Genomic DNA, 12,993 nt, shown 5'->3' with positions numbered 1-12,993 from the left:
AATCTACTTTTTCAAAATAAATCCTCGTTTCATTTCTATTTGTTATGAAAATGTATTATCTTATATTTTGCGATACAATTCCGTTGCAGGAAAGATGAAAGGTTTCTTCAAACGCATCAAGAAAAGCATTGTACAAAGGAAGCCGCCTTTTAAACAGGTACGTAGATCTACGTATGTATACAAATAAGAACTGCTATTGCAGTACAACTGTAAAACTAGTTATAGTATCTATTGTCCTTCATAAAGCTTCTAGTATTGTCACAGCTAGTGCCAGTCTTGTGACTAGGTTTTATAATTTATGACTGCACTGTTATCATGTCCCCATTTTGGATAGGGAAATGGTTACATAGAGCGTTTAAGATATTCTTCAGAATAAAGCAGTCTCCTGACTAGGATTTAAAATCAATGACTATACAGTTTCATGTCCCTATTATGGGTAGGGAAATGGTCACATAGAGCCTTAAAGATATTGTTCAGAATTATGCACAGTACTCTGTATGTCATAGGTAAACAATCAAACTCTTCAGATACGGATCAGATATGACCGTAGCGGGACGTCATATGCTATGTTCTGAACATTTTATAATTTGTCCAATGTGGTATTTTGAACACCACCCTGAAATAATGTCCGGATGGGCATCTTTCTTCACCATCAAAAGTTTCAAAATCGACATATGATCTATTATTGTATCGGAGTGATTAACTACCAACCCTTCCCCCCACAAAGGAACTTGCTTTTAGTTTATAGTTTATATCGAAAACCTAATATTGAGAAAGAGAAATATAAATCACAGTTTTGATCACAATGTAAGAAAGCAGAAGAAGTGGAAAACTACAGGTCGCCAAATACGACACGAATGAAGATGTTGCAAGCTTGGTTTGATTGTGCCTGTTCATAGACAGTAGTAGAAATGCAAGCTGTCGTCTATGCCCTCTCGCCCCAGGTTGAGCAGATTTCAACATTTATACATGTTACAAGTACACAAATTCACAAATACAAATCTGCAGATATGTTCGTACGGTGGTGTACAAGGAACCTTCAGTGATAAACAGGGCGCAATTTCATGAAAAGCGACGTATTGTCCTAGTTAAAATAATGTGTTTGCCCTAAAATAGAAAACAATGGGCAGTACTAAACAAACTGGAATTTAGAGATAGGATCTTATGGAGCCTGTATATTACAGAGAAAACGATAAACATACAGAAAATATAGGCATTGAGGAAATGAATGTTTGATGTTCAAATTGGAACAACCTAAAAACCTTTCTGTACTGAAAACAATTTGAGCAGTGGCAGATGAACGTTACTAGTTTAGTTTATACACGGACATATCCAGATTATAAAATTGTGGAAGCAGTCAGAAATTTATAATGGAGCTAACACGGAAAGTCCAGCTGACCTTTAAAGTCATTAGCAACGTCAGAATAAATCATGGAGTAAGAGATAAAGGTTCAGAAATATTATGCAGCAGAAAAAAATGGAAACTAAACAAGACCATGGGGTAAATGTTGAACTCTTTTCTAACAAGCTGGAGAAAAAAGTTGAAATGAAAGCAAGAGAGCTATTAAACTTAAGAAAAAGAAAAATAAAAAAACACCCGGAGACGTCCTTTTTACCTCTCATGAACACACTCAGTGAAACCGAGTCTGGAGAGAAGAAGGCGAAACCAAAATTCCGTTAACGTCAGTATAAGTCAATATAAAGAGTAAAGATTGCCGTACTGAAGACAATAGAAAGAGATGTGACTGATAGCCAGACTACACATTATAGTGGAACATAACCAACGAAACTATTGAAGTTAAGGCTCGTAGCTATGGTCAGCACAGTATCAATATTATCACATGGTTTATAGTCCATGTTTACATGACACTTAGTACTTTAAATTAAGTACACCAGGAGCAAACGGGAAAGAGTACCAAACCTAGGGACTAAAATATAGGTTGTACCGCTTTCTGTAGTTAGAACTACAGATTATACCTAAGACATGGATTGGCCATCATCAAATGATTTGCTCGGTGGTAGCGATGATATACACCTTGACATTTTCCTGCGCGGAGATAGATAGATAGCGTATCACGCCGGGAGAACTACGTTCCAACGTAAGTCATGTCTCAACGATATCATGTGACATATCTCGACGATGTCTGGTTACTGTATCGCTCAATATCACGCGACTTATATAATTTTCATTTATAATAATTACTTTGATTATATTTTCTTGTGTCTTTGCATGAACATGTATTCAGGGTTTAAAAGTAATCGCATGAATTGATTAAAACATTTAGATTTTTAAAACAGTCGTCTGTTACTTGAGAAAATAGAAGGGTTTTGCTATTTTCCAGAATGAAAAATATACTATATGTTTTCAAAAACAATACTTACAAACAGTTAATGGTAGATTGAAGGCAATGTCAGTTTTAATCTTAGAAATATATTTTTGCAACTGCTTTATCATAAACAGGCAATATTTATTTAATATCATGTTCCTCATTCTAACCGATGATGTTACTAACTCTAAACGCGACATATGCAAGCATTACTGACACTCATCGAAGTCTTGCGGCTAAACACATTACTTATATTCGGGTAAAATATACCAGCAAGTCTAAATGTGACTGAAAATCAGATTTTGTTCCAAATGTGTAGTATTTTCTATCCGTTTTTCCATTTAAAGGTTTCCCCCAAGATATATTAGTCCAAATGAAAGCAAAATGTACGCGGTGGCACAGAGTTGACTTATACTACTGCATGCGCACACCTTAATCATAATTAAGTCTGCAAACAGATCTGTTAGAAGCACATACGCAACGAAGCAACATAAAGTGAGGATGTAATTGTAGGGTACATTTGTATTAGATTTGTATCGAGAAATATGCACGCTTCTACAGCAGAAATGCTGCGCTTCTTTAGGAAGAATGAATGCATATTTCTCGATACAAATCTAATAATCTTTTTGTAATTACTACACGTGTATTATTCATTATATCAATGATATAGATTTTGTTCTTTAACCCGAGTTGAACTGAAAATGTCTTAAAAACGTGACGACATTCATGAATCTATGAAAGTGACGTCACAATTGACGACACGCACCCGTTATGAAACTGGAACGTCAATATGGAAAAATATTTCTTGCACACCGGACTGGCGTTTCCTTTGATTTTACCCATGCCGACAAAACCCATCTGACACCCCGTGCCAGATTGCTCTCATTCTGTTAATGACAACTAGCGTTATATGCATTGATTATATATGGTATTGTTTATGTGAACTACGAAATATCAGGTACCTTGAGAGATTTTCTCCGTCCCTTTTCCATGAAGTATATTTCTCGGTCCAAAAACGTTATTTTACGGAAAGAACACACCATTACGCAAGAAACGATAAAAACTGAAGTGGAACTTTGTTATTGTGCTTCACTGAAACGTCATGACGTCACTTCAGCTTATGGACGAAAATTTCCCGCAAAAATAATCTGTCAGAATAAAACGCTTATTTGTTTATGATATGCAAAAAAATTCAGTCATGTGTTAACGAATCGGATAAAAATATCCGTCCTGAGGACACCTGCGCCTTGTTTCGAGTTATGACGTGTGCTTAAAAAGGAAACTAACAAATAAAAAAACGACTTAATTTATCATATTAATTTTTGATTTTTTCTTTTAAAAAAAAATACGTTTGGGGTAGTTTCCATTTTAGCGGTCCCCACTGAATTTGACTATTTATTTTAGAAGGGTTGTGTTTAAATTCTTGTTAAAATAACATAGCGTTGGTGTGGGGACAGTAGCACTAATGGAAAAAGCAGGGGTGTGGGAGCGGCAGCCCCCAAAGTAACGTGACGTCATGATGTCAGGCCCGTAGCAAGAGGTAAAAAAATAGGGAGGCGTTTGGTAGGGGGGCCGGGGGCGTGCTCCCCTTGATTTTCTTTTCGATGGTGCCATTTCGTGCGTTTTTCTGCATTTCAAACATGTTTTTGTTACTTTTAAGATACCGATTTCGGAAAAAAATAAATGACGTTAAAAAGATTCGCGTACATTTTAATTAATATAGTTAATACAGATCTACAGAAAAATAAGAGTTTTGAAATAGCCAACGTATTTGCGATTATTGTCACTCTAAAACGCTAATTTAAAGGCATATGGTCATGTTTGCTTGGTTCTTACATCTTCAGTTGAGTAAATGTATATATGTTCATGTATAAACTTTTTAGCACGGCTGACGTGAAACGAAAATTTGAAAGAAGCAACACAGTTTTTGCATATACAAATACAATACAGAAATGTAATACAAAATTAATGTACTTAGTACATAATATATTTTGTCAATCTTCTTAAAATAATATTACATCTTTGAAATTCAGCACTTGGATAAATAGTGCGTATTACATGTCAGATCTAAAAGATCAAATGTTGTCATAAAGTTATACTTATAAGTTAATCGAAATCTAAATTGTCACCCATTTATATAAAAAAAGTATAAACGGGAAGATTCCATACTTACGAACAATCAATAAGTGTATCTGATATAAGTTCTTAACTTTTAAGTGACCATATATTTTTGAGAGAAATCTTACAACGATGTTTTGAAATGCTGTACGTAGATCTATAATCGTAACTGTTTAGAAATGATATGTTCAAAGGCGTGTTAAGAACAAAACCGCATGATTGCAAGACTTCATTCTGTTGTAATGTCAAAATGAATCAATTTAGAAAATATATCAACATTCAGTCAGATAAACGCCACGTTTTATTTAGGTATGCATAACATAAAACTTCTTTCGCAAGAACATGAACTAACTGACAGCGACAGTGTAAGCTGGAATATAAACTAACGGGCGCATAGGTTGTGCGAAAACTATGCTATATAGCATGGCCGTAGCGACTATTGGGGCGACCGAGGCACTTGCCTCGGTCATAAAAATGACACTCTGCCAAATATTCATGTTTTTTATTACTCGAACAGTACTGTTATAGTATTTTAATTTGTCCATGTATAAGGAGTCATATTCGGGTTTGTCGTATACAGCTCCTCTGTCCCAAGGAGCTATATACGAAAACGTGTGTCGAATACAGCACCCCGGGAACTATACCCGAAGGGAGCTATATGGGGTGTGACAAATATGTCTTCAATTTTCATTTTCGAATAGGTATGTTATATGACAACAGCGTAAAACACGATACGACGTTATAACTATGTGGTATTTGTGAGATATTTCAGTATCATACTTTAGTTGGTGGTCATGTGAATATATTACTGAATGTATGTATTATAGAAATGTATATGCTGATGCTGCCCACATAAAGTGGGACTCATGCTTATTTGTAAATAAACTAAACTAAACTAAACTGCGCGCATTTCAGATATCTGAATGAAAGTGGTCTCATATTATAGAGATAGTATCCAAATTTTAAATTATGAAAAGCAATTGAAAAATTCTTGTTTATTGCTTATATATAACATGCAAGACCAAAAAATCTTGAATTGATCATTTTGAGCATGTTGTTTTAATGTTTTTTAATTTCCATGTAGCCGCTCCTGCAGATAGTCCTACCTATCAAGCTATTGATAATTATTGCGGGAATAACTTCTCTCAATGACGGAAAATTGTGAGATACATGCATATTGTATGATATCAGAAAATGGTGTAAGTCTAATAAAATAAATTCAGAGCCACTATTTAATCTGAAATTTAGATATGATGTTATTCGAACCATATCGTATATAAAAATAAGAAAAACTATTCAATATTTACCATGAAAATTAACATTACATTGAAATTACTTTTCACTAAGCTGTGACATACAGATGTATGGATGAATGCAAAATAGGATTATTATCTGAGTCATTGAGTGTTGTTGTCTCTCAAGCAAGTTTGACTGTTCTTAAAATTAAAACTCTAAGTATAGCACTGAAGGCTATGTCAGCTTGACATATTAAGATATCATTTCATGATTCAGACACGAAAGTATATAAAAGAAATTTTAATTATCTTCAAACGATTTACCAAATATAATACTAAATCAAGTTTTGCAGTCATTAAGTTACACTTGCATCGTAATCTAAACACGCTAAATGAAACAATATGTATACAATACTGTGGAAAAAATGATCTTAAAATGTATGAAGCGAAGTGAATGCCGCAAAGTAAGTTTTTATGCCTTTTTAGTTGTTTGGATCTCATTACTTGGTAATATGGGCATAAGTTGAAGTGTCATTGAATTTGTAATATAAAATAGGAATAAAAAGCACCTGATAACTCCGTTCGAATAATAGAACAGACAGCAGCCTCATACCATAAATGAAATGATTTAATGGAAGAGTAGAAAATTTAAACCTCTTTCGGTCAGCGGTGTTGAGTCAGCGGTGTGGAGTCTAATTACACGCTTATACACTTACCATTGCTACATTACATACAATGTATTGTTCAAGATTGTACGATACTACACTATGTCTACCTCTCACATGTACATGTAATTACAGTGTTAAAACCAAGATGTTGTAAAAGTTGCCAATCGTTAGTTAAAAACTGATATAACTTTTGACCTAAAATTACATTAAAGCTCAATCTCGATTTTTTCAGCTAGAGCTGGGCTTAATTCTATCAAATATCGAAAGAAGCAATAAAACAGATCAGGCCAGGGTATGAGGCTAGTACTAATGTTTGCGCATATATTAGTAAACTGTATTTTTGTAGATTTGTATTTCAGAAGAAAATACAGGACCGTAGCAAGGTTGATATTTTTTGGTCTTAAGCACCACATACCTCCACCTCCTCCCCTTCATAAAAACTACAAATCATTTGCGCAAATTATTTAGATTTCATCTTTTTCGGTCTCCTACTTACGAGGACATGTTTGAAGAATTATCAGACCTCAACGTTTCAGTCGTTCAGTTAAGACGTTCCACTTTTTAATGAAATTTATTAGCAAGTGCAGTGAGTGATAAAACACTTCTGTTGCATATGCATATCTGAAACATACGGTCAAAATAAATATTTTATATTTGCTTAATGCAGATTTTGGTACTCCTAGTCCTACAGCTTAGTAAATATTTCACAACTGTAATTCATTTAATAATTTCTACTGTATACCTTTATTTCACTGTAAATGTTCATCTTGCTTAAATGTAGATAAATACCATACTGGTTAATACCAACAAAAGTTTTACCACTATTACAAGAAATGGATGTCAGGTTAACATGATTTGAAATCCTTTCATGATCGTTTCATGATTCAGACACGCCAGTAAAGAAATTTTAGTAAACTTCAAAAGATTTATAAGATATAATACTGAATCAAGTTACCGGTCAAAAAATGTCTACTGTCTGTGTCAAAATAACAGTATATGTTATCAGATACATTTGCGTCATAATCTAAACGCCCCTAAATGCAAAGAAAAGTATCTAAAATACTATGAAAAAAAGGTGAAATTGCTTTCAAATGTAAATAGCAAAATGCATACCCACAAGGTAAGTTTTTTTCCCTTTTAGTTGCTTGGATCTCATTACTTGGTAATATGGGAATAAATTGCAGTGTCATTGCATTTGTAAAACAAAATAAGAGAAAAAAGCTCATAATAACTGCGTTCGAATAATATAAACAAAGAAACCATAATACTGTAAATGTAAGGTAATTCAAAAATAGCAGGACAAAACAGTGTCTTATACCAATGAGAGACGTATTTAGCTACTTTTATTCCAAAGAGCGTGACAGAATGAGTTTCCAGTCAAATTTAGAATTTAAATGATCAATAGCAAAACTCTTTCGGTCAGATGTGTTGAACCTATTGATAACTTCTTGTTACACGTTTACCCTTACCATTGCTTCAAAATTATACTGGTGAGTATTTTATACGAATAAAACTTTATATATTTATCATACTAGAAAAATTATATTCGTGTAGTACACTTTAAGTCTTACAACTTTAAATATATCCATAGTGTCTGTCTAAAACAAATTATGTCAAACATTGTAGCTACTAGTTTAAACTTTGATCTTCCTTATTCAGTTTCAAATAAGCCCCAGTATTGTAGTATCAGCCGAAGTGTTGCCCATAAGTATATCAAAACAATGTCTTAGTATTTTTTATTCGGCACAATAGAATAGTCAGTTTGCGAAGTTTCTTGATTGGCCGCTTAATGATTAATACCTGTAAGTGACCGCTAAGGCAAAATGTACTGTATACGTCTATCACAGTTCACCATAAATGTCCTTTATATGTGATAAAATAGGCCTGTTAAACCAATCAAATAGCTATTTCCAAACATTCACAAGGACTGCATTTTTCATTCGTGTAACATTCGGATCCCGAATTAATATTCGCATTCCCCCCATCGTCATTTCGTACTTGGGCACTTATAGCCGGAGCAATGATTTACGGAACCTCGGGATCGGGAGGTAGGGCACTAGAAAAGTTTACATAACTACGTTTTCTAGCTACTTTATGTCTAATTTCCTAAAATATATTTTTTTTTTCAAACCTAACTTATTTCAAAGTATGGTTAAGATTCAAAATAAATCGATGAATTTGTTGGTGCCAAAAGCAAAATCATTTGAAACTTAATGATTTATCATTATAGTTTATAAGTATTTAATTTTTATCAAAATATCATTGATGGAGAACGGCGCCGTTAATTTTCATTTATTTTGAAGAATATTAAGCGCGCAATTTTTGTCGAAGCAGACGATAGATAGAACATGTGGTATCGTGAGCAATTGATGAAACTCCATTTATGCTGTATTCATTAATTAATATGGAGTTGAATGTTCTTTTCAACCTAATGAAGTTTTATTTTAATTTCACGCCGCAAACTATTTGTTAAAACGCATTTTGCTCATTCCTCTGTGGCGAGTTATACTGATATCCAGTCTTTGTAGCAACAGCCTTGTCATTGTATGAAAGAAGATTTTTTTTTTATAGTAAACTAATGTCCTTTTCAGCATGAGAGCAACATTAGAAGGAACTTTAATTTTAGGGAAAATTGTTTGAACATTTTTACATTTAATTTTTCTCGTATGAGACAAATCAGCAGCTCCATCAAGAAAAATATTATAGACATACACCTCACAAAAAGTAAGTCCTGTGTTGCATTCGAGACCTCCATCGCAAGAAAGACATTACAAACGAACCATAAATCGGTATGAGTACCCGGGGTAGATCGCGGAGTGAAAGGGTAATTTTTCTCTTTAATATAAAAACAGCTCAACAAAGTGTGTTTTTCATATCATATATCCTATTTTTGGGGGAGCCCCCACAAACCCTCCTATGGAGGAGGGTGGGACACAAACCTTCCAAATTAATGCCTGTCGGGGCTTTGCCTTTACCATTCAAATTACCTAACAACCCACGAACAAACGTACATACTCGTTTGCCTCGGTAAAATTTAGTCTCTCGCTACGGTCATGTATAGTGTAATTATTCGTGATATTAAGAAAATGGCGGAAAATAGTTTAACAAATTAAAACGAAATAATAGTGCCTCAGTTCGGTTATGCCTTTTAAGATGGTTACCCAAAACATATCCTTTTTTCTCATAATCTTGGCAGAAAAACAGGGAGGCACCGGCCTCCCTGTGCCTCAGTGTAACTACGGGCCTGGATGTACTTCCAACCGGGGACCGCTAAACGTGAAGTGTCCCTACGTTTGAAAATGGGGGCCGAAATGACCAATTTGAAATCGTCAAGCGGGACGAAATGACCAAATCGGGGACGAGTTGACTTGGGGACGAGTTGACTGTAAATCGTTTGTTGTGAGCTTTGCTTTTTTTTCCAAGAAGTCTACCCTTACCTATATTCTTTTGCTTCCGGAATTAAGTCGCAGGATTTCTCAACGATTGAATTGTTTGGTCAGCGTGGTATGCTATTACACAGTACCACAATTTGGCACAACATTATATTATATATAAGTCACAGAAAAACATCTAACAAATTTTAAAGATGGCGCAAAAACTGCAACAGCTTTGGAAACCAATAGAAATACTCGAATCATTTGACCCTCGGTCTTACAATAACCAATCAAATATGCCAATACAAAATGGTCTCCTGCGATGGCCAACTTTGAATAATGCGACCGGTAACCAGCAACTTCCTGTAAAAGCTGATTGGCTGAAGTATCTTCGGTAAACAAACATGGCGGCGCATGAGATCTAACGCAATCGGGAGACTGTACTTTCTCAATATTTATGCGTTTTCAATTAAAACTGGCAGTAACATATATGAAGTTTCATTTTAAATGGTATAGTTTTACTGGTCTTGATTGTATTTATATGTAAAGTTGACGCAAGTCCGAAAAAATACACGTTAATGTTGTCTTACGATTTGTTCGCCCCCGTTGCTCGTTCCCATTTTTACAATTGGTCCGACTCTCCATGTAGAAAATTACACATACTGCCTTTTAAACATTGTTTTTTATACAATGTGTACAAATTAGTTAAAAACAAATACATTGGCAAGTTTTATTGACTATCCTAGCTTTTCTACATGATAATTGTTTGTAATTTAATATTAATTTATTTTCTATTTCATTTTCAGCATACTATTATGAATTTGAAGAATAATTAAAGCTAAGTCATACTCACCAATGCATTGGCATCACACATAAGTCTGCTTTTTGAAAAAAAAAACTTTTGAGATTTATAATTAGATGTGCCCCAACATTTACTCCAAATGTTTTTAATATATCGTGTAATATCTAATTGATTTACAAAAATAATGATCTAAAGAAATGTCAGATTGTATGCTTTATTAGACTTTTTAAGCGAAAACAAATCCCAAGTCAAACTTTTTTCTAGGGGCCTCCGTGGCCGAGTGGTTAAGATCGCTCGGGATTCATATCACTTGCCCCTCATCGATGTGGGTTCGAGCCTCACTCTTGGCGTTGAATTCTTCATGTGAGGAAGCCATCCAGCTGGCTTACGGAAGGTCGGTGGTTCTACCCAGGTGCCCGCTTATGATGAAATAATGCACGGAGGCCGTCAGAGTCAAGATTTCCACAACTGAAAATGTCTAAGTATAACTTCTCCGCATCATGAAATAGTCAGAGTCAGAATTTCCGCAACTGAGAAATGTTTAAGTGTCATTATTCCGCATGTTCTCCGCATATCCGCAGATTCTCCGTAAAACAAAAATTATTTTCTGCAGAGAATCTGCGGAAACTGAAGGTTTACGCAACTTTTCCACAACTTTTCCGCATTTTCTCCGCTTCTTGAAATGCAATGCGGAAATCTGAGCTAAGGGAATTTAGCATCAAGTACCACCACAATCCGATAATGTTATAATATAAAATTAATTCAGAATTAACAGCTCTATCAATTCAGTATCCACTATAATATTCAAGAATTTTAAAGGTGGCAGTTAAATAGAGCCTGGAATAAGACCAGTCGGAACTGTAAATTGGGTAAAATTAAATGAGGAAGAGTTTAGAATTGCATCAATGTATGGTATTGATAATGAAAATGTGAGACAATTTTTTAAGATCAATATGTACAAACGAGGTTTCTATGTGTATGGAACTGATTATAAGAGATTGCAGAAACGACAACAGCATGCTGCAACCTTTGTAGACTCGGTTACATCTATTGCAGAATTTTGTTCTATTAAATTCTTTATACAGTCAAACACTTGTACCATAAATCTTGCTTTAGTTGAGATATTTGACAAAATTGAATGTTTTGGTTGTGTTTGGAAAGTGTCCTGTCCAAAAAAGATGAGCTTCATTCCAATCAATGCTATTATAAATGTAAATAATATAGTGAAGGTCCAAGATGAAACATATATATGTCCTTCTCCGAATAGATACGATAGATACTAGATGAACTAAATCATTATCAAGATAGGCTGTTGCTGAATTAAGGAATCAACTTACAGTATGATTATACCACTTTGTTTAATAAAGTGAATGTCTAAATATAAATAGAAATGACAGTAAATTAGCCTGACACCATTTGACAGACAGGGTACACCAAAGTCTAAAGGTAACCTAAAAACATCCAAGTTTTTAAATTTATATGTAGAATGATATGATATTAATTATGTGATGTACCTTAAATTTGTTAACATGCATGTTATATAGAACTAGTACACACACACAATTGCTATGATTTACTACCAGGTATTTAAGTGAAAATAGTTTTGTTTAAATTTGCATTACATTTTGTGTGCATGAATTATCTTCTGATAGAAGCATTTAAATAAAACTTGTAAAAAATGCAGCTTCTGTCACAATTTTTCAGCTTAAAAAAAACTGGTCCAAGAAAATAACTTGTTAATAATGGTTTATAAGTATTGTTTAAACATCACCATTTATTTTTAAATGTTGAAAAACTGGTAAAAAAATGCTGGACACAAGTTTTTTCAACAAGTTTTTACCATTTTTTTTAAAACTGCTGTTTAAATGGATCCTTACAAATTAAGATGGAGGACAAAAACTTGTAAAAAAGGCATTTATTTGAAAAAACTGCTAAATAACTGCAAGTTAAATGCATTTCTTTTTCCTAAGATTACAGCATCGATCCTGACCAGACTGGGGTAATGCGCAGGCTGTTCTGAATCCATGCTGGTCGCAAACGTACTATGTGGGTTTTCTCATGGCGCGGTTCAAATACATTTGTCATACTGATTTAATTGTTGTTCCTTGCTCAGACGTCATCCAGTCATTTATGAAAGTGTCTAAGAAATGTTCCCAACGTACAGATAACATGTAAATATGAATTTTCTTCAAGTTCAAATGGTAATTATGATGCTGAGACTTTGCAACACTGTACGTGAGACGTTGTCACATATTGTCCGTTATCGTTGCGGCCTTGCAACATTTATCTAGCTTACATAAGTTTATTTGTAGCTAGTTCGTATTATCTTTCAAAATTCTCCATATAGCTAATATTGCTTCCACACTTAAAACTCATCTTTTCAGTTATGAAAACGTAGAATCAATGCTTTACTGCACATAATAAATGAATCAACAAGGTCATAAGGAGCGACTCCGTAACATTGTCGTT

At 34.2% G+C, this 12,993-nt stretch overlaps 1 protein-coding gene across 1 annotated transcript in view; it reads left to right on the top strand.

The window, feature by feature from the left end:
* Positions 1-64: 64 nt before the first annotated feature.
* Positions 65-12,993, top strand: part of LOC123524572 (tyrosine-protein kinase SRK2-like) — a 65,419-nt gene continuing 52,490 nt past the window's right edge. Inside the window, exon 1 of the mRNA XM_053534635.1 lies at positions 65-157. Within this exon, the coding sequence (XP_053390610.1) occupies positions 95-157 (63 nt within the window). The 5' untranslated portion in view covers positions 65-94. The remainder of the gene's footprint in view (positions 158-12,993) is intronic.

Source organism: Mercenaria mercenaria, unplaced genomic scaffold (assembly GCF_021730395.1).
Source record: "Mercenaria mercenaria strain notata unplaced genomic scaffold, MADL_Memer_1 contig_3874, whole genome shotgun sequence".
Lineage (NCBI taxonomy): Eukaryota > Metazoa > Mollusca > Bivalvia > Venerida > Veneridae > Mercenaria > Mercenaria mercenaria.
The sequence above is the reverse complement of the archived record's forward strand: the minus strand, read 5'-3'. Positions and strand labels throughout refer to the sequence as shown.